The 22,890-nt window shown below is 42.0% G+C and overlaps 1 protein-coding gene across 5 annotated transcripts in view; it reads right to left on the bottom strand.

The window, feature by feature from the left end:
* Positions 1 to 22,890, bottom strand: part of TIAM2 (TIAM Rac1 associated GEF 2) — a 92,386-nt gene that overhangs the window by 17,255 nt on the left and 52,241 nt on the right. For 3 of the 5 annotated variants that reach the window (XM_063329364.1, XM_063329365.1, XM_063329368.1), the window contains one exon: positions 15,362 to 15,465. In XM_063329364.1, the coding sequence (XP_063185434.1) occupies positions 15,362 to 15,465 (104 nt within the window). Of the gene's footprint in view, positions 1 to 2,502; positions 2,595 to 12,705; positions 12,910 to 15,361; positions 15,466 to 22,890 lie in introns of those variants that run through there. The other 2 variants (XM_063329367.1, XM_063329366.1) reach the window with 2 other exon arrangements.

Raw genomic sequence — 22,890 nt, 5'->3', positions numbered from 1 at the left:
AGCACAACAATTTCATGGCTACCCTGTGACTTTGTACTGAACGATACTGATTGAGCATAAATGCTGCGCAAGGTCAATTAGTGTTACGGTGTCTCTGCTCACTGCTGTTTTTTTCACCCTCATTGATACACCTCATGTACTCCATCAGTCGGCCGGGGTTTGTTTGAAAAAGTGATGGAAAGGAATATTTTGAGTAGGCTTAAACAACTCTACAGACTGAGAAAGACTCCTCTCGGGAGGCTTAAAACCATGCATGTTCTTTGATGAGTCTTCAGATTCCTGTACCCTTATGCAGGACACTGACCACATCGACGGGGTGCTCACCGATCCTTTGAATTCCTTATCCGAAGAGGAAGCGTGCTCAGAAAACATCCTGCAGAAACAGATTAGTCTTGTACCCTCTAAAAACCCAACAGCTAACAGTTCAGCTCTGTCTGATGTATGTATTTCCGAGACAACTGAATGCACCAGTCAGCAGAAGAAATACAATTACATGGGATTTTGAGAAACTGGCCAGAGACCTCTTTACATCCCTCACTCTGTGAAGAAGGAAAGCTTTTGGGGATGTCCATAACTTTTCCTTTGTGTTAGAAGATGCTTCTTGCCAGAACGAAGGCAGCCCTAACAGCTGTCGGTTTTTTGTTGGTCCATCACTCTCTAGACTTCTCTGTCATCCTCAGACTGGGAAGTACTTTGTAACCAGGCAATTTAAAAGGCTAGAAAGTTGCAGGCTTAAAGACTCAGAAAAGTTGCCTTACGTTGCACACCAGTACAGTACGTGCACTCCTCTAAATTATTTATTAAGACTGAAAAATGTCAGCAGAGTTTGACTGAAAACTGCCTTATGAGATTTTCACCACAGGTATCTGGACAAGACTGCCGCTCAGCTTCGGGCAACAGAAGCTAAAACAAAGTAGTAGCCTCAGTCACCACTTATCTTCTGGTCCTTCTCCTTTTTTATCCCCAACTGAAAGGCCACTCAGAACATGAAACTGTTCCTGACACTGCTGAAATTTCAGAAGTCTGTTTTGTTTCACTGTGTCTCTTGCATGTCTTTTAATTAAAACGTTTAACACCTTGCTAAAGGAAAGTTTTTTCTTTTTTAAAGTGCCCACTCCGATCCTTTGTAGGAATACGCCAAACATAGTTAAGAGTTACGCTTTAAGGAGGGAGAAGCAACTCCTCTATGCTACATTTTTAAAAGCTGCCCTACCAAACCCTACCAGACCAGACAACAGGGGAGGAGTTACGGACAGGCTTTTGTCTTTGAGTAAGAATTTCCCAGTTTCAGGGACATTTAAATTAGTGAAGTCAGCCCATTCCAGTAATGTAAGTAGGTGTCACCAACCTTATTTAGAACGCTCAAGTACAGTAAGAAGAGGGGTTGATGACCTAGTAACTCTTTCCCAGCAGCACAGGTCGAGGCCTGAAATAAGACTGGACACGTGGATGCGTAAAACAGCTACGATGCAACCCACCTGACACAGTGCCTGAGCTACTAATATGAACTGCATGGTGGCAAATCTTCCCTCTCAGCTCCCACACAGAGAGAGATGCCCATCCTTCTCCCTGGATATGGAAGAAGAACCGCTGGTGACTTTGGTACTGGATGGACACGCTGGTTATGAACCAAGCCACGCAGCAGGGATCTGCGCCGACCAGGTCCCGAGGACCAGCAGCTTTGATTGGCTTCACAGATGCTGTACTCAGCATCTCTAAAATCAAAGGCATCTGACCCAACGCATACCAAAGTCAAAGGCAAAACAGAAATCATTTCCAGCATGGAAGGTTAAATCCTGACCATACTAAATGTAAAGATGACAGCTTCAGGCAAACAAAGAGAGAGGAACCCTTATAGCCCAGGTCACAAAAAGAAGGCAAATTTTCTCAAACCCTGATCTTGTGAAAGTACTGCCATTCTCTCCCTCCCCATGTCCTTGTCCTGATGTTGCCAGTCTTAATGCAGAAGGCTCACGTATTTTTCTACCACCTGTGTAATATATTTACAGCCTTCTTATATTCCCCCAGCAGCACCTTGATGATTTATCTTTTTTCTCCCCTTTTTCCACAATCCTAAATTATTAGTCAAAAACCAGAGAAATAGTTAACACATTCATGCTGCAGTTATTTCCAAATTTCCCTGAAGGATCTTGTTTCGACATCCCACTTCTTGTCAAAATCTGGATCATGACTTCGTCCTTTCTCTGACAGAGGCAAGAAATAGCTATTTTGCTTGAGCCCAGCAGCAAACAGCGCAGGCATCCAACCCACCCTTCCCTCCCCCAAACTTCAAAAAGCCCAAATTTTTTCCCATGCAGCGCACTGGTATAAACTCACCCACCGACTACATGTTCCCAGAATCCATTATTTGATTACCGATGCTGGGGCAGCCGCTATTTATCAAGTGCAGACAGGCTGGCAGGCTGGTGCAGCCCCATCACCTACCTTAGCCTAATTAAGCAGCATCCCCCCCAGCTTAACCCACGCCGCTGCAGGACTCACCACAGAAAGCATCCTGTGCAGGGAGCCGTACGCTGCTGCTGCCTGCTGCTGGGTTTTGCGAGCCAACGCTAAACTCTTAGCTCTGGTTTTACTCCTCCGGAAGGCAGGCATTGTGGCTTGCGAATACAAACTTTGCCAAAGGAAAAAAAAAAAAGGCCCCTCGGAAGGAAGCCACGGACGTGGCGATCCCCCACGAGCACACCACCCTCTCTGAGCTCAGCCGCAGAAGTTTCTCTTTTGTGCTGATTAACGAAAATCGGAGACGCTGTCAATGTCCCAGCATAACGGGGCTAAGCAGTGTACGAGAGCACAAACAGACCTGCCATGCCTGCCTTTAATACTACAAATGCGGGAAAATGTGCCAGATCAGAAGGGTTTTTTTCTAAATAGCTTCATGTAGTGAATGCAGGACAAAGTGCAGTTATGGCAAGGGAAGACGGGTTGTATCTCCCCAGAAAGGTACCAGCCTCTGTGCCCGTGAAATTTACTGCATAAACAAAACATCAGGTGCTTTGAGAAAATTAGCCAAACACCTAAAAATATCTAGAGGGTGCTGATTGCCCTGAAGGTCAGCATGAATTATCAATGGTACTGATGCTCTGGCAAGGGTATATGCCACTAAACGGTGCGGCATACAAATGCTCTTACAACGATAAAATGAAAAACAAATAGGCAGCTCTCTGGATGGTTTCCTTGCGTAATTGTGCTTGTCCTTTGTTTGAATTTTTTAGTTGTAATTACATCAATAAAAAGAAAAGAAATTTAGACTGTGCTCAGTAATCAATTCAGGCTTGAAGGTAAAAGTCCCCGTGTTGATATATTTACACAAAACCAATCAGGTCTCCAGCTAGATTATTCTAAAAACAATGTAACTTTAAATAAAACATTATAGGACAGGACACCGCTGAGCTGAAGAGTTACAAGACCGACAAGCAATTAATTAGTAAAATGAGAACTATAGCAGTGGCATAATAAAACACAGTTAACTCCCATGTTCCCTCTATCACAGCACTCTTAGGAGGGCAGTGATGTTGAGCTCTAAGGCTTTATTCAACCCTGCCCTTGCCACCGCCTATTGCTCTCTAAGCAAAGCCTTGTCTTGAACCCAAATGATACACCAAGCCTGGGTATCTACGTCCTTGGTTACGAGCGTGCTGCTTCAGAGGTTTCAAGGATATGCACCTTCATGCAAGCAAGGGAATAAGACAGCCCTCTCCTTTAATTACTGCAATTAGACTCACATCCATCTCTTTCCAAATCATTAGCGCAACTTGACAGCTCAGCATTTGCCAAACCGTGAAGCTCAGTTGCCGAGCGGCCGCCTATCAGAGGAAGAATGACACTGGAGCCCTGAAACAACACGCTGCTGATAAGGCTCACAGAACGCATCACAGAGTAGGAACCTCTTGATAGCTGATGGACTATGCCCTTTCTTTTGGAGGCAGATATCGGATTCACTGGGTGTGAAGACTATATAACAGAAAACTGAGGGAATGGCCTCGAAGGAGCGAGAGCGGTTTTGCCTGCTCCCTAACGTTACGTTTTTCAAAGGACACACAGCCTGGTTTAAAAATCCAATCATATGGAGTACTGTATAGCATGTACAAGGCCACTTTTCCTACCCACCATCAGCGGTTGCCTCTGCAGTAGTCCACAGACCCTAGGGATCCATGGACTAAGTCTGCAGAGAAATAAAAATAAAATCACTAGTCTGTGGAAATCTAATGTTTACAGTGCCACATATGGCACTGAAAAAAATAACACAGGTCAGTTCACTAGATGCACATTTATTAAGAGTACAACTATACTTGCTGGAAAGGTCCTGTTTCTCCATTTTCTATCAGCATGAGTTGTGGCAATTTCAAACTCCCTTTTTGTAATAGATACGTGTTAAAACACAGCTCATCCACCGGGACCAGGAAAAAAAAAAAAAAAAAAAAAGGCTGCTACATTTCAGGTCCAAGCAATATCGTCAGTCTCAGATGAAAAACAATGACAGGCCTTTTAAATTCCATATTAGGAAGTTATTCTTTCCCAGATTTGCTAATTAAGTCTGAGTTATTAGCTATCCATATGCCAGCTTAAAGATGTTACCAATTAAAAGCTTTTTTTTAACATGTATTCATTAGAAAAACCCCGATGTTTTAGTAATACTTCCAACTCCTATTGAGGGACTTGAATAAATTGAAAAAGTGAAAAACACAAACTAAAATAAACCAAATGAATGAAAGCCTTTTATTTAGCCTTTCTTCTTCTCTAGAAACATGCCACGAATAATCAAGTCCTCTTCAAGAATATGTCTCGAATGTAAAATTTACATGTAGAATAATCAATCACCTTGAAACACTTTTAAGATGACATGGAAAATGACATGGCCTTGTTGTTTGTTCCTGTGTGCTTTGAGTAACACACATTCCCTTTACAGACATCTGGTTTTCATCTTTCCATTTTAGTGGCACCAGGCTTGATAGTTACCATAACAGTAACATCCTCCATAATACAGGCTTCCCTCTATTGTCCCAATACGTCTAGGTGTGCTTATCTGCGTCGAGCTCACTTCCCATCCTGCTTTTGCCCTTAATGCATGAAGGTAAAAGGCTAATTTTGCTCTGCCTGTATATACTTTGAATGAAAGGAAACAGCAGCTCGCCTCCAGGAGAGTTCTGAGCACTTGTGGGTTACTTTATAACATCTGTCTGGACCACCAGTGAAGCAGAAGCATAATTTGTATACACAACACGTATTTTTTAGCTATAAGTGTTTGTGTGTATATATGTAAGTATACACACACACACATATACATAAAAATATACAATCTGTACATACATACCCTGGACTAAACAGGAGCTCTGATGTTAGTGGTCCGTAAGCATTACAAGCTCAGGCTTAATCCAGCTGGTCTTCTGATGACTCCAGTGACCTAGAGGGACTGTTTTTGACTTTTTATAAATGTGGGTGGATGATTTTTCTGAGTATTTTTCTATCATGCTAATTATACTAGTACCATGGTTTTTTAAATGCCTTCAAAATGTATTTTCAAAGCATAACTGACCACAGCAAAGATGTCTGCTTTAATTCCAGTGCTAAAAAAAAAAATTAGTTAACATTCCAAGTGCTTATATTGAATTCTTATTTAATTTTTATTTTCAAGCATCTTAAATACTGTTTGTAACATTCTCACCCAAAGTATTTTGTGGTGAATCAAAAAACTTCCCAAGTGCTGAATTAGAAGCTATGGCAACCACTGAGACATTATCTTTGCAGTTGCGTTCATCTTTCACCATATATTTTTGCACTGTGCCTTCTTTAGAGGCAGAGAGGGTGGCCCTTACCTGCTCTTGTTAGTTGCGGGCATGTCACATTTCAAATGTTAAAAAGATGCAGTAATCCCCCCGTAAAGACAAATGCAGAGCCCCTGAGCTCCACATCAGCCTCTCCCCTGGTTTCAGTGGGGTTTTGTTCAGGCCCTACACAGAAGGACTCTGCTGTCTCAGAAGGAAATAATCACCGTGTGAGTGAAGGGCTGCCCACGGTATGTTAACAAGTAGAGAGAGAAGGAACACAGTGCTACGGGCAACAGGCAACAAAACAGGAAAATCTGTTGGAATATCCCTGTGCATCTGACTCCACTAAGCCTCACTTTTTTTGAAATTCTCCTCCCTCTTCCTGCCTTTCAGGTATCTTTTTGTTATCTTTGATTTCGCAGAATCTGCTGCAGGTAGCAGGTATTTTCAGTTTTAGCATTTCAGGTCTGCCTTTGGCCTTACATGTTCCTGACAGCACAAAATAGGAATCAAAGCCTCACTGAAGTGTATGATGGTACCCAGGATGCAGTATTTGTCTGAAATCCTGTATTGCAACTTTGTGCAACTTTAAAATGACTTCGTGTCGTACGGGTAACTGCTGGGCACGTCACATCGCATGCACTAGAATTGTGCTTAAATGCTTCTGCATCGCAAGGAAAAAACACGTATGTTCTTGTCAGCACTGTAACTGAACAGTATCTCAGTCTTAAAAAAAACACCCACCAAATAACCTACAGCTGGCAGAGAGGTTACCCAGCTCCCTGGGTCTGTCAGAAACATGATTAGATATCTCTGCCTTTGATTTCAAAGTGAAATGCTACCGTCACATCCTGCACTCACTGCAGAGGTGACTGGCGTTGCCTTCGGAGGCCCAGGGTGGTGGACTCCAGTGCAGCTTCCTGCCCTCCATCGGTGAAGTCGCAAGCGTCCCCAGAGACCCTGTTAACCATATCCTGTTGCAATGAACCAGGACTGGTGTCATACGCTTCCCCTTTCACCTGCAGGTAAGCCTCGTGGATTTTTCCCAGAAGTCTACAAAAAAAAGCTGTATCGTAAAGTCATCTCCCATCGGCTTCTTTCGTTTGCAAGCATCAACACAACGCAATTTCTTCTCCCCATCAAAACCACCTTCACATTTTACACTGACAACCGTCACAGTACTTTTGAGAGGACATTTCCTTCAGCCAGAGGAAAGACGTCAAATACCACCCCCACACCAAACCCCCGCGACTCAATGTAACAGCACAAAACAGAGAAACAAGTTCACACCTCTGCTTGCAAGAACTGCACAGTCTCCCCTTGCTCTTCTTTCTTGCCGTTCTCGTGCCTCCCTAGCAGTAACTATGCACGCAGGTCTCCATCTATGGCTTGACCTAATGTCTGCTTACAGGTTCACTCCAGATATAGCACCTTTCACGCTTTAAGCTTTATGGTTTCAAGGCTCCTCACTACATCATCTGAGAGAGGCAACCGCTGTATTTCAATTCTGAGCCACCCATAGGGTGGATCTGCTGCATTTAAAGAACTGCATGATCATAGACTCATAGAATTGTTAGGGTTGGAAGGGACCTTAAAGATCATCTAGTTCCAACCACCCTGCCATGGGCAGGGACACCTCCCACTAGACCAGGCTGCTCAAAGCCCCATCCAGCCTGGCCTTGAACACCTCCAAGGATGGGGCTTCCACCACTTCTCTGGGCAGCCTGTTCCAGTGTCTCACCACCCTCAAGGTGAAGAACTTCTTCCTAACGTCCAGTCTCAATCAACCCATCTCTAGTTTTAATCCATTCCCTCTAGTCCTACCATTACTCGACATCCTAAAAAGTCCCTCACCAGCTTTCTTGTAGGCCCCCTTAAGATACCGGGAGGCCACTATAAGGTCTCCTTGGAGCCTTCTTTTCTCCAGACTGAACAACCCCAACTCTCTCAGTCTGTCCTCATAGGAGAGGTGCTCCAGCCCTCTGATCATCCTCGTGGCCCTTCTCTGGACACGTTCCAGCACATCCATATTTCTCTTGTAGTAGGGGCTCCAGAACTGGACGCGGTACTCCCGGTGGGGTCTCACGAGAGTGGAGTAGAGGGGATCAATGCAACAAAGTGAAATCCAGGCTCGGGGTCAGTAGCAGACACTCACTGGTAGGTTTACAGCAAGCCTTCTGTAACCTATAGTCCATCACTTTTGGTGCCTTCTCTAAGGGATAGAATAAAATAAAGAAACCTAAATTAATTAGCAAAACTCTTACAGACTTCCAACAGGCTACAATTTTACTCATATTACTGATACTTCTCAAAAGGTGCATGATGACGGCAGGGGTCTGGCCATGGCTCCGCACTGCTGGAGCCAGCAACTCTGGTTGGGCTCACCACAGGCTGGGCTGTCTGCAAGGGGAGCACAATAATTAGCGGAGCTCCCCACAGGCTTCTGTTGCACTTTCGATGCAGAACTGTCCCCTCCAGGCACAACTGAATCAAGGAAAACCACTGCTGAGGAACGTGCTATTTTCCCATGTTAGCTCTTAGACTCCCTAAATGCATCTCACATCTGGAAGGAAATGACACTTGGATTGCAGAGGAGTTTACATGATTTTTAGAGTACTACGTTGTTAATCCCTTTCCTACAAAGAACGGAAAAAAAAAAATGTTAATTGCGGACTACTCCCCAAGCTTTTGGATCTCATCAACTGCTAAAGAGAAGTTCTCACGATTAAAATAAAGGAAAGATCCTTAATGTCCTATGGATGCTGAGTAAACCTTCAGGCAGGCAGCTCTCCTGCAATTAATGACATGCTGTGCAAGCGGGAAGTGCCCGGGCAATGCAAAATAGAGTTAATGAGAAGCTATCACCACGAACATCATTTAACTGGAATTGCCTCCATGCAAGAAATAGGTTTGGGGCCATAGGGGCATACCAGTAGTATTTTGTTCCTCTTATTTTACTTTTCCCAGAGGAACCTTTGTTGAGCTCCTGGTCATTTCTGCTTGGCTTGCTTTCAATGTAGCTCAACAATTGGTGTTTACTTGATTAACATTCACCTTCCAAGAATTTTGATTTTTACAGTCTTTGCTTAACGAAATTACTCCACACACTTTTTTTTTTTTTCCCCCTACAGTTTTATTTCATTGTTAATGCTTCTTTGAGGATGTTTTGGGCGTACTGGTCACTAACCGTCTAGCAAGAAAGGATGCCACTTATACCCAATGGAGAGAAACATGGCTCTGAAATCTACCAGACACATGTTAACACACATACATACACTGCCACACCATCCTAAATGTAATCAAAACACGATTTGTACTTCTTAGTTTTTATGTTTTAGGCACCATATCATTGCAAATCTTCCTTCTAATTCAGTATATTTTGGTAAATCTTTAACTTTCTCACTGAAAGTCATACTAGGAAACTGTTTAACTTTGGTGGGGAAGAACAAACATTTCTTGACATTTACCCACTAAAAGACAATCATCCACTGCTTATATACACACACATTCAGACTGATGATCCCTATCTCATCTTTGAGAGTGAATGAGTGTCGTCACCAGATCAAAACCACCACAACTGATTATTCAGGATTACATTTACTGACAGTGCCAACAGAAGGCTGTTGGGTGTGTTTGGAATAATGGTGCCCTGAACATATGTGCCACAGCACATATGCTACCGACCACATGCTTGTACAATGTTTTCTGGGTAACAAAATCAGAGGAACACATCATTCCTAGTATCCACTTGCTTCTTCTGGAAAAAAAACCCAAAACATTCAAATCATCCATAAACGCTGAACAATTGTATTGATTTTCTGCTGAGATTGGACTATATGAGTAATGATTACTAACTGCTTTCACCTCTACTATTCCATGGCAACTGTTACAGTTGCCCCCTTCCTTGCCCCAAAACCAAACCACACTTTTTTCTTTAGTAATTGAGCATCAGACAGACCATCAACGAGATACACATTCTTTCATTTGGGGTTGAACCTAGATCTAGAATGGATATTGTACCTCAGAATTTTGACCCTTAAATTACTCTATCTGCATGAGAAGTTGGTGGCTTTAGTGCTGCTTCTAACGAAGGGGTTTCAAAATCGGTTTCTGACAGTTTGAAGACCAAATATTAATTTCTTCAACTGATGAAAACCATCCCTCCAGTACCATAGCCAGTACGTGGCTATGCTGTATATACAAGAGGCCAAAACCACAAATGCAACAAGCTCTTTACAGTACTCGCTGATTTTCGTTACAGAAATAGCTAACAGATAACAAAAAGGATCTCCTTTTTGAAATCACGACACATCTATTTTGCTTCTGTTGAAAGCGCTGTTTTGCGAAGCGTGTTGTGGTAGTTGGATGACGCAGGAGTGGGAAGATGGGTTTGCTTTCTGACCCAGTCTCGGCCTCTGCACTCACACCACCTGGGCACCATCTGACATGCAACGCAGCTGCTCGACTGAACACACACTTTAGATGGGTTGGAAGAAAAACCTCAACAGTTATCCGAGTTAGGCATGTTTGCACGTTGGCTCCTTGAGCACAAGAAGCGGGACTGTACGCAGGGATACCAAAAACCAGATTTCTTACCATGGTCCCAAACGTGCAGAGTTCACGGAAACATCTACTTGTCACTGCACTTGCAAAAGCCCCTCTCTGGCAAATGGAGGACTGACCACCATTGGCATCACAATAAACAGAATGCACAAGCTTCAAAAGCAGTGGCAGGCTGATTTGACATTACATAGGAAACTCGAGCACCCAAAAGCAGACTTCTGAAATGCACAAGTACGTATTTTTTCTACTTTATTTTTTCCCCTTAGTCTATAAACATGGACATTTCAAGTAGGGCCCATTACACTGATCTGAACCTCATCTCTATAAAAAGCCAAAGCGTTTGATGAAAATGCTCCACCCTTCAGGGGATGCAGATTCGTGTTTGCCAAAGGTGCCACGCGCTCTCCTGACCAGACCTGCCACGAGTTCTTCATTTCCTCACCAGCTGGAGGGAAAGTGAACTTGATTGTCGAACAGGAGCGGAGAAGGAGTGAGTTGAGCTACTCTGAAGCAGCCCATGCAAGGGAAAGGTGTGCAGGGATTTTTAACCATAATTTCTGTTCATTGCATTAAGAATAGCTAGTTTTCTCCCTCTGCAGTGTGCAGCAAGTTTTATTTATTTTTTTATTAAGAGGCGATGGGGATAGACTTGTCCTCATATACACATACTGATGCATGATCAGTAACCCACTCTGAGAGTAGACTGACTATTTTAAGAGTCAACAGCAAAGCAAAGGCAATCTCTGAAAGTCTCTATACCCAATTTATTCCCAGAATCAATTTTACTTCATTGTTTGAAAGAAATATAGCACCACTTCAAAAGCATTACAAAATCAAACCAGTTGGCCATTCTTTAGAAAGCAAATTCTTGTTAACACTCGAAGTTTCTCATCACACTAACTTCCGTTTCTGCATCTGCAATGTTAATTTTTGAAGATGCCAGCATAAAACCATTCTGCATTCACTGACTATTTTTACCATGATTACAAAGTATCGCACTGGCTATTTTTACTGGATTTCCTAAGTTTCTTAAAGAACTCTAAGATACAGCTGAGAATATAATGAAGTTATGTGATATATTTGCACAGAGTTTACCCTAAGTTTTTTCTTACGATCCGCAAAATATTTAAAGGGAAAAATACATCTTCCCCCTCTCACACATGCATCTATATTAAGTTCCTTCTTTCCTTCTGTTAAAATTTAGTATGATTTTGGAAATACTTATCTCTGATGATATTCAAAAGATTCAGAGCAACTGAAAGTCAGACGACAGCAGTCTTACAAGAGACCTTAGAATGGTAGTTACTTATATGGTAAAATTTCAACTTTTAGTTATGTTCATTTTTTATAAAAGGCTATTTTTAATATATTGAAAATACAAGGTAAAGATAAGCAAGTTAGTAACAGACTACTAAACTTAATCTTAAAAGAAACCACGGGCTAGACAAAACATTTCTTACCAATACAGTTTGCAATTAGAAATCATGAGTAGCTAAAGGAAAAGTTGCATTTTTTATTCATTCAGCTTCACGCTATTTTGATGTACGGAGAGCTTGATTCTTGGCAACTGTCAACATACCAGGATTTAACTGAGCACAGACAATTAGTTCTCAAAATGATTAAACACAACTAAACCTAATCGCGCTGACAGGCATTCTCAATCCCCAGATTTTCTGAGGTCCTCTATTCTTCTGTCAACAGTACGCCTACATACTCCATAACCCACAATTGCAAGGACGACATGCCACTGCCACATAAACAGTATTTTAACACAGTTTGATAATGTACGGCAGCAGAATGTGTTAAAGTATAACATCTATCCTTGTTAAATAAAACAGAAAATAAAATTAAAGGTATTAAAGGTATAAATGGGACATCCCAGAGAATACAGAGCTGACAAAACTAATCAGCATCCAGAATGGACGGTTCTTGATGTCCATGTGTTTTTAATAATATTTTATAATTTAAGGAACAGCTTCCATCTCTGGAATGAAACAATCCTCTATGGCTCTTCTAATTCACTTGTTAGCTCTCAGATGAAAGACAAACACACAACTATCCTAAATTCATTCATTTCTCGGACTACAAAAAATGAATGAACGAACATGTGGATGAATACATGTTTGAATGTAGCACACATGCAATAAAAGACTTATTCCTTTGGGATTACAAGGCACTTCTGAAATGTCTCACTGTACATTCAGTTAAGATGATGCTTACCCTTAGCTTGGTATGAGATGAAGAAAATAGTGAAAACCAACCAAACAAAAATGCTCCAAACGAGAAAAACAAAATCTAGAAATCACACATGCAACCATTAAATCCGAAGCTTTATGACTGTTTTTCATTTACTTACATGTTATGGGACAAAAATCAACCAAACTTCAAAGGAGTCTGCTCCCTCAGAGCCACGTAATTGCATCTACAGTTGCCGTCAACTGGGAAGTGAGCATCTCTAGCTGTCTCTCCCCTGAAATATTCCCAAACTGCTTGTTGTTCCAGGCTGTGCTCAGAACCTCTTAGCGCCACCAACGTCTTCTCCACAGAGCTCTGCTTACAGGTCTCCTCTCCCCCATACTTCTGCAACATCGCCTAATGCTGAGGTGTCTGCGCTACTGCTCTCCCACAGGCGTGGGTCAGGTTAGCACACGCAGGAAACAGAAGGCAAAGAGTGGGGGGGGGAACCAAACCCAAATCCAGATGCTATGCTTTTTTGAGGCTGCACAATTTCCTCAAAGTAGCTTTTATTAGCAATAGCTATTGTTCATCTGGCGTGCAGAACCAAATCACAGCTATAAAAACAGAAATCATTTTAATTCCTTTTATACCCAATCACAAAAGCACATACAATATACACTACCTACATTTACTGTGAGGTTTGATTTTATTCTTTTTTTTAATTCTACGTCTATTTGAGAGATCAAGAGGGTCAGACAAAAAGCTCTGACAGTAATAGGCACCCTCTAACAGAAAGACAGCAATCAATTACAAACCATTTGCAGAAATTGTAGAGTTGTCACAGACTCGTTTACAGCTGCGGTTCGAGTCAGACTGCCTCTGATTGCCAAGCCATTTTCCCCCCTTGTACCTACAAAACTAGGACAGCTTCAGATAATTTTTCAAATGACACTAGCAGACCTGCATGCCGACCCAAGAAGCGAACTGCAGTATGGCATGGGCAGTTACTTCAGCAAATTGTGCACGAGCCATTAATGCTGCTAGACGTGACAGATTTGAGGCTGGAGAGAGGGCAGGGAGCAGACCTGCCTGTTTTCCCCTTTGTTTTTTTCTTAGCGTCAATTGTAGCATGTAATTTGGAGCATTAGAGCAAGTTTAGTGCGCTCAGAGCAATGACTAGTGTACATGAATTGTTCTCTGTGTATTTAAATCCTGCTGAACTCTCCCAAATTTTCTGTCATCTGGTGTGTTTGACACAGACGTTCAGGAGTGGCTTTGTTTTTCTGCTAAAGCCCCAGAATCTCCTCCCCTCCAGCAGGATGGGAACTTAGTTGTGTACATCCACAGAGTGCACGGGGGGCAGCTCATAACCCGGGCGAGCAGGGCACCCCAAGGTGCATACTCAGGGTGAGCAGGGCACCCAGCAGGGCACCCTGGGGAAACCTGGCCACGCACCAGCCTGCCCGTGCAGCCAGCCACTGGGACATCCCATGCCTTGGGGTCACCTCCCACAAAGATCCCTGCCCCTAAAACACTGCAGAAGCCCTCAAACAGGACAGCGGAGAAATCTGCATTACCCCTTCCAAAGGAACTATGTGTCCTAGGGGGAGACAAACCCAGTTTATTCTTATCCGGTTGCAAAGACTTTTGGGAGCGTAAGCAATGTGTTACACAGGATATAGATTATCTCTGTGGGAATCCCCTGTGCAGCAGGAGATGGGCTAAAGACCCACAATCACTGGGCTGTTTCTTACTCTCAAGGAAAACTGAATAAAGTTACCTATAATAGACTGAAGTAGACTACAAAGTAATACAAAATGTAAGAGAGGATCAGCTCCTCTGGGTAGGTATGGCTAGGGGCACAATCTCTCTTCTCCGTTCTGGTCTTCCAAGTTTTTACGTTCTGCCTTATCTCTACCAATTTTTCATACAACCTAGTATGAGACAGTAATATATTCCAGAACCATAAAAATTCTAAGTTCATTTCTGTTATGCAAACGCATAACGCAAGTGTTATCACAAATTTGCTTGGAGATACAACCAACTCATCAACAGAAATAAGAAAACATTTCTGTTGTCAGAATGGCAATGCCTAGTAAAATCACAGCCACCAATACAAAACCACTACCCAGGCTAGCAGGTGAGGGGTTCAAAACTATATGCACTTCCACATACAGCTTGGAATTTGACTGACTTTGAGCAAAATGGATGAAAAATCGCTCTTCGAAGACCAATGCATTCGAAAGTGGACACTAATTCTGAGGGTCCCTGCCTCAAAGTCCCGACTGAGAGAAGGTCTGAGCATCCATTACTCCAGCTGAAGTCAAGTAGTAACTGCAGATGCATACGGGGTCCCCAGATTAGAGAGTGGCTGGGGACTGGCTCTCCAACACTGCACCTCTCCAAGTCTGCAGTCCAGTCTGAAACTATTGACGTTAAGTGAGTGTTGCTATGGTCACTGCAATCTCAAAAACAAGCCCTAGAATTATCAGCCAAAAGAAAACATGAACCAAACTGAATCAGTCAGAAAACTGTGGCAGTTTTACTGTTCTCTGCAGAACTGGGTTCAAGCAACACAGGAAGATGAATTCGACCAGTCTCCGCCTGTTTGCCATTTACCCCCAACACACCGCTTTTGGAGATGCAGCAGCTGTGCCATAGGTGCGGACCTGCCAGGGTGACCTCAAGATAATAAAATGCTAAGCACAGTGAATATGGATAAAATAATTTCCAAATTGGTGCCATACGTTAAATTCTTTCCCACAAAATGCAGAGCGTTAACTACAACGCTGTCTTTTTGTTCATAAGGATTGTTAAGTCAAGCATCTTCTTACCCTGAAAGGTGGATCAGTCTTCTCCCTGTGTGGCACTTGGTCCAGAGTGCCATCAGTACTGCTCCTTTTCAAGCTGGATGTGACATCAGGCACATTACTAAAGTCTGCATTCGAAAGAAAAAAAAGAAGAAAAAAAAAAAAAAAGAAAATTACAGGGTTATAGGACAGGAAGAGGAAAAGTATTTACCTGCAAATACTTTCAGTGTCTAGTGGAATTACTATGGGGGGAGAGAAGGAATACAAAATTTTTAATCCACCCAACCCCCCAGAAAATAACATAAGAGGTCAAAACAAGGAGCAACTACGCCTGGAAACTCTGCTTTCAAAACAGCAGCTGGACATCTAAGACCGTCTGAAGCAACGCACATATTTGATCTACCAAAATAAACCTAACTCTCTTGCTAAGAGCTTGCTTTTGAAGGCAGCATTATCTATAATCAGCACACTCTGTGCTGAGACAACCAGTGAGGATAATTAAATGCACTCAGTAGCTCTCCTTGGATGAGCACACTATTGTTAGACACAACTTAGTCCTAAATCCCTTAAAGATTTAAGAAGAAAGGAAAATTTTGCCTTGGAACAAACACCACACTTTGTAATATGGACAAACTGCCTTCTTGTTACTAATAGTTTACCCATTTTACTAAGTTTGGAGTCCACGTAATATAGTAGCTGGCACAATACTTATTGACAGACTGTAGCTTTCAATAATTTTCATGTATAAACTCAACATCTATCCAACAATGCTGAACATTCATATAAAAACTAAGTTTTTTCTCTTTACATTTACACCACTGGCTGCTTAAAACCTGCAGACACGTTTTACATGGAAATTCTAATTAAAACTCTTCGAAGTGAAGAAGTTATTTTTGATCTGCAGCATTATCAATGTGAGTAGCTGAAAATCATAAAGCTGCTACCAAAAAATAATGAGGATTTATAGCAACCTCAGATGATAGAATAGTAATAAAATGAAGGTGCTTTTTTGTTTTTTTTAATTTGCTGCTTTGTTTCCTAGCCTTTAAGCCTCTAGGGTATAATTCACACCACATTGCCACATTTTCAAACTCTTTCTCAACACCTACAAATGCTGGAGATTTATTTTTAAGTGAAAGCTGAGATTCTCATTTAATCACTGACTCCAGCAACCGAGGTGGTAATTAAAACAAGTATCACTCATCTTGCAGTAAAATTATGAGAGTTATCACTAACAAAATTGTGAAGAACAACAGTATCTCCCTCCAAGCTGTTGCTGTTGCCCTGTCCCTGTGGAGCAGGACCAGCTCCTCAGCGGGAATTGAGAAACGTGGTCTGAGGCAGGAAGGGAAATTGGAATTTTAGGCCCAAAAGAGCACCTTATAGCCCACGAGGAGCCTTTCTGGGAAGAAAACATGGCAGACAGACTCCACAGGAAAGCCAGAGAGAAACATGCAAATAACTCAGCATGATGTTGTCTTGATACTTTATTTTTCCATACGTTATTAAGGTGCCTATGCCAGGCTTAGCACCGAAGCTGACGCTTTCTACTCAGATGCCAAAGACTTGACTAGTCTGACATTTCCCTGTCCTTGCAGAAACAAGGTCCCATCGTGTTTCTCCCCTCAAGTTTTTTTAACTTTTCCTCCTGGAGTCTATTGTGGCTCCTGGTATGTCAGAGCCTACATAACATGCAATATCTCAAGAGTTACTGCTTTTGCAGAAAAAACATTTTACACAACTCTATCAAACAGCTGCCCATTGTCTTCAAGAACTTAACAAGGAGTCTGCCTTGTCTGTTTATCTTATTATGCTTTTACCCCTCTACCCTCCCCTGAGCCTGAATAAGTTTTTCCTTTCCTCGGGACTTTTAAAGTAATTTTGAGTGTCTCTTCTGTATATGGGCAGGCATGAATGACTGTTGACTTTCACCATTGTCAAATCCTGGGTAGAAAAAATTAAGCCAACACATAAAACTTGAACTGACTTAAATAACATTTTCTCGGGGCTGAGGCAATGCCAAGGATATTATTTCCCATTGTTTCCCAGTTTTGTTCTTTTTAGTTGACTTCTGCATTTTAATGCAATTTGCCTCCATACCTTCAAACAACATGCACCTGAGACAGATGATACAGTGGCATAAAGGATCTAGAGTTTAATCTCAGGTAGCTATTCAATGAGAAAAAAAAATTCTGTCCTTTCCCTGATTTTACAAAATGACCATTAAACATATTTTTTCTCTACAAAACAGGAAGTAAAACTAACCTACGCAAGCAATGAAGAGAAGGCATAAACGTAGGAAGAGGAAAATAAGGTAAAACAATCAGCAGACAACATGAACAGAAGAAATCATGACAACAACACCCAAAGTAGGCAAACAGAATATTATATCACTTTGTCCAGATGATCTATTGTTTCCTCCCTTCACCCTCATCTTTATTTTTCCTTTGTAGTCTACATGACTGTTAGAGGTAGGTCTATATAGTCTTGCCCATTTTTATAGCATATGCTATTAGCAGAATGTGTTGCTAATGGTAGTTAGGGTAAGCAACACTAAATGTTATTTCAAATAGTAAAAACTAAAAAAAGTTACACAGAAAGGATCCAAGGTGAAAAAGGACATCCTACTGCATGTTGTATGCCAAACTAACAGGGGGAGGGAAGGAAGGAAGGAAGGAAGGACGTATGGTGTGTTGATCAGTTTAGCATCCATATCCTGTCTCCCTTTCCTTCTTTTACTGTGGAAGCAGACTTCCTTTGGATCTGCTCCTACAAACCATCAGACTATTCCCAAAGAGAATAGAAGCATCAACATCAGCTGTATAGCTAAAAAAAAAAATAAAAATCAAAGGGCAAAGAAAATGAGTACTACTTTAGAGAATGGGTAATTTCAAATGCAGAGTGTAAGGACATAAACACAGCAGCAAGCTTAATATTGAAATTCTCTCTACTTCTAGTACTAAATGGAAGGGGAGCAACAAGCCAAACCATACAAACTGTATTTTTTTTAAACACTCAAATTTGGATTTAGCTCTGCAATGGGATTCATATCAATAAAGATGCTCAAAAGTAGTAATGTAAAACTCCTAACAGGCTGCGTAACTACTAACCTTTCAGGCAAAACCAGCAATAGAACTGTAGAGAGTATGCACAGAATTAAGAGAAATATTCCAGCTGTGTGAGTATGAAATCATTCCAGTATATAACATTCTGGATCTTTGCTGGGAATGAGCACAGAAAAGCATGCAAGGAGATATACAATTCCTAAAAATCATCCAAATGCGAGGTCAAATCAGCATTTCCCAGAAATTTATTTTTTAATTAATATTATTATTTTTAAAAAGCTATCTCTAGTGTTATTTACCTTAATACATTACATTACTGACTAGTTAAAGAAAACACAGACTACTTTGCTGTAAACATTGCTTGAGAGGCTTTCCAGCATAGTAATGGCGAGTATACCATGACCAGGTCTGCCTATACAGCTCCATTACAGTAGTACCTTTGATTTTTTCTATTGACATACTTGTGATAAACCAGTCTGGAAGAAAAAAAGGGACTGGTAATATTGGGTTGAACAAAACTCAGTTTAAATCTTTTAACATAATTTTTCTCTACTGATCTGATATCAGGAAAAATTTCTACACCGAAAGGGTTATCAAGCATTAGAACAGGCTGCCCAGGGAAGAGGTGGAATCGTCATCCTTGGAGGTATTTAAAAGACGGGCAGACATAATGCTTAGACATATAGTTTAGTGACGGGTTTTGTCAGTATTAGGTTGATATTTGGACTCGATCTGAAACGTCCCTTTCAACCTATTCTATTCCTCTTTTTCCTGTTTACACACACACACTCATGCGTGGTGAGTTGAAATGTGCATCGCTTCCATCTGGGAAGGACAGGAATCTCTTAAGCAGACAGCTTCTTCTGATCTAGCAAACACCAGTGTCTCCAGACACTAAAATACAAAGCAGTGTGGTGGGTTGACCCTGGCTGGACACCAGGTGCCCACCAAAGCCTCTCTATCACTCCCCCTCCTCAGCTGGACAGGGAAGAGAAAATATAACAAGAGGCTCGTGGCTTGAGATAAGGAGAGGGAGAGATCACTCACCAATTACCATCATGGGCAAAACAGACTCGACTTGGGGAAATTAGTTGAATTTATTAGCAAGCAAAATCAGAGTAGGAAAATGAGAAATAAAACAATCTTAAAAACACCTTCTCCCCACCCCTCTCTTCTTCCCAGGCTCAACTTCACTCCTGATTTCCTCTACCTCCTTTCCCCAAGCGGTGCGGGGGGATGGGGAACAGGTGTTGTGGTCACTTCATCACGTTTCTGCCACTCCTTCCTCCTCAGAGGGAGGATTCCTCACGCTCTTCCCCTGCTCCAGTGTGGGGTCCTTCCCACTGGAGACAGTCCTCCATGAACTTCTCCAACGTGAGTTCCTCCCACAGGCTGCAGTTCTTCACAAACTGCTCCAGCGTGGTCCCTTCCACAGGGTGCAGTCCTTCAGGAACAGACTGCTCCAGCATGGGTCCCCCGCAGGGTCACAAGTCCTGCCAGCAAACCTGCTCCAACATGGGCTCCTCTCTCTCCACGGGGCCACAGGTCCTTCCAGGAGCCTGCTCCAAGGCAGACTTCCCACAGAATCCCAGCCTCCTTTGGGCATTCACCTGCTCTGTTGTGGTGTCCTCCATGGGCTGCAGGTGGATATCTGCTCCACCATTAGCTTCCACAGGCTGCAGGGGGACAGTCAGCGTCACCATGGGCTGCAAGGGAATCTCTGCTCCAGCGCCTGGAGCACCTCCTCCTCCTCCTTCTTCACTGACCTTGGTGTCTGCAGAGCTGTTTCTCTTACATATTCTCACCCCTCTCTCTGGCTGCAACTGTGCAGGTGTCTTCCCCGCTTCTGACATATGTTATCCCAGAGGGGCTACCATCATCACTGATTGGGCTCAGCTTTGGCCAGCGGTGGGTCCATCTTGGAGCCGGCTAACACTGAGGAAACTTTTAGCAACTTCTCACAGAACCCACCCCTGTAGCCCCCCTGCTACCAAAACCTTGCCGCACAAAACCCAATACAGTCAGTTTGTTGCAAAAATGAAGAGTAGCAACTTCAGATAAATGTAAAATTCTCAGAAAAGCACAGGGGAAAAATGCCATTATGTGAAAAGCTTAACTACATCATATGAAATGCATACCTTTTTTTTTTTTTGCTTGGTTTCTAACAATGTACTAGCAATGTAACCTCGTACTAAGAACTTGCTCAGCACCTTCAGCTACCAACAGCATCACCGAAGAAGAATGCCATTACTCCTGCAATGCTGTGTCTTGCTGGCAGGCAGATACATGACTCAAAATCATTCAAGAGAAATTACAACATAACCACTAAAAACTGAAAGGAAGCATGCTTCCTAAGTCATGCTCCTCACCATTCAATTGGAAGTAGGCACAGAGCACACAGATGGGACAGTCGGTGAAAGAAACAAACACATACAGCATATCCAAGAGCTCTGTACGCCTACAGGAATGTCTCTTCCCACGTCGCTGCGGTGATACACATACAAGTGGTCAATATGGAAGTTATTCACGTGTTTGTGAGCGGTGAGGTACAAGGGAAACACATCCTCTAGCAGATGTGTGAGACAATAATAATCTGTGCTACAATCCCAGCCAAGAAATCAAAGGAAATCAACTGGAAAGCATCAACATCAACCATCCGGCAATTCATTTACCATAAAGAAGCCATCAACAAACGCAAATGTCACTTATCTCTCTTTTTTCTGTTTAATTAACAAAGAAGCCTTAATTACTTTCTAGTCAGCGCTGCTCTTACTACTTTAGCCACTCACTGCAAAGGCAAAATTACCATGAGAAAAAAGTAGGAACTGAGGATCCTGTTTCTTTTACAAGTCTTTTTCTCATAATACTTCAGAACTAGTTCAGTTTTAGATTTTTCTCACCAATTTCAAAAAATGACAAATAATCATCACAAGCACGTCAAGTGTTATCAAATGTCAAGCACTATGTAGGTGGTGTAACCGCCCCCTTTTTTTCAAACTACAGCAAGAGGGTGTGTTTCCACTTGCCACTCTACTGAAAACGATAAATTGAACAAAAAATTCCTTCTAGCTCTACACGAGAAGACAACACAGCAAAATTAAATATACTCAGTCTCTGACTCCAAGACAAACTAAGGCCACTGCAGGGCATCATTTTCGGATCTAGCAGGAGCAGCAGCTCTGTGCAACACTTGATAACTATGCTCAGCAAGTAAAGAAGCACTATGACAGGCACAGGCAGTCCTGCCCATGGTAAGAATATAGTGACTACAGCAACATGGAAAATCTGTCTTCCGTTCTACATCATTTCCAAGATTGCAAGAACGGTTTGCTTTGTATCAGAATGAAGCCATGTCCTTTTACATTACACTATTTTATTTTTGCCAAAATGCTGAGAAAGAGCCACCACAGAGCAAAACAAAGTAGCTTGAGAGTAGGATATTCATCCGTGATGTAGGAGAGAGTCTCCTGCTCTGTCAGACTCAGGCGAGGAAGCTGAACCTGGGTCTGTCTCGGCTAAGGTAAGATGCTAGATTAACAGCTAGTAGCTGCAAGTCTTCCCTGGTATTCCCAACTCCACTTGATCCACTTAGCACATCACCAAGCAATCACTACAGCAAATAGATTCAGACTCCAAAGCTCATGGTAAAGCTAGTCCCACAGGACGCAACTGATGCAGGCTGAAATCTGTCTGTCCTCAACAGGGAGGAGGCAGGACAGCAACTAATGACTTGAAAATGACCATGTCTGAGGTGGCTGCAAACCACGTTGCACTCATGCAACTTAGCAGAGGATTACACTTTCTGTAGCTCTCAACATTTAAAACCTGGCATATGAAATTGAAGCTCAAGAGCAAGGATTTTAATAAATGATTCAACTGATGATGGGGAAAAGAGGATGACGGTGAATAACTATGGCTATAGCTATGTTTAAAGAAGGAATGAGAATACTGGGGAAATCTAATGTAGGAAACTACAGATCTGTGACTGATTTTGTAACCTAAGGCTTTCACAATCAATTCATAGAAATAAAAATCAAAAATGTGGATATAAATGGAAAATTATATACATACAGTAAGGGTAAACACACTGTGTCAAACTAACATCTGCCTGACATCTGCCTTGGATAAAACATCTTTTCAAAGGCAAAGAACAAATCCAACCTTCTGGAAACTTGGTTGTAAATAATAAAAAAAATAATAAAAGAAAGAAAAAAGAAACCTTTATAATATCCCAAGGGAAATTATTAGCTAAAATTGAAAGGATAGGAATTAAAACAAGCCAGAACTAGCTATCAGGTAAGATAACAATAGATTGGTCTGAATGAATTTCCAGGACTGGGATAGGCTAATGGTAGATTTTGTCCAAGATGGGTTTGGGGACCAATTTTACTTGATATTTTCACTATTCGTCTCAGCAAAGAAAGTATAATAGGAAATACCCTGATTAAATAACTCTAATCATTCAAAGTTAACACACAGCATTAATTA

This window comes from Chroicocephalus ridibundus, chromosome 3, assembly GCF_963924245.1.
Source record: "Chroicocephalus ridibundus chromosome 3, bChrRid1.1, whole genome shotgun sequence".
Classification (NCBI taxonomy): domain Eukaryota; kingdom Metazoa; phylum Chordata; class Aves; order Charadriiformes; family Laridae; genus Chroicocephalus; species Chroicocephalus ridibundus.
Note: the sequence above shows the minus strand (reverse complement) of the source record. Positions and strands in the feature narration are given on the sequence as shown.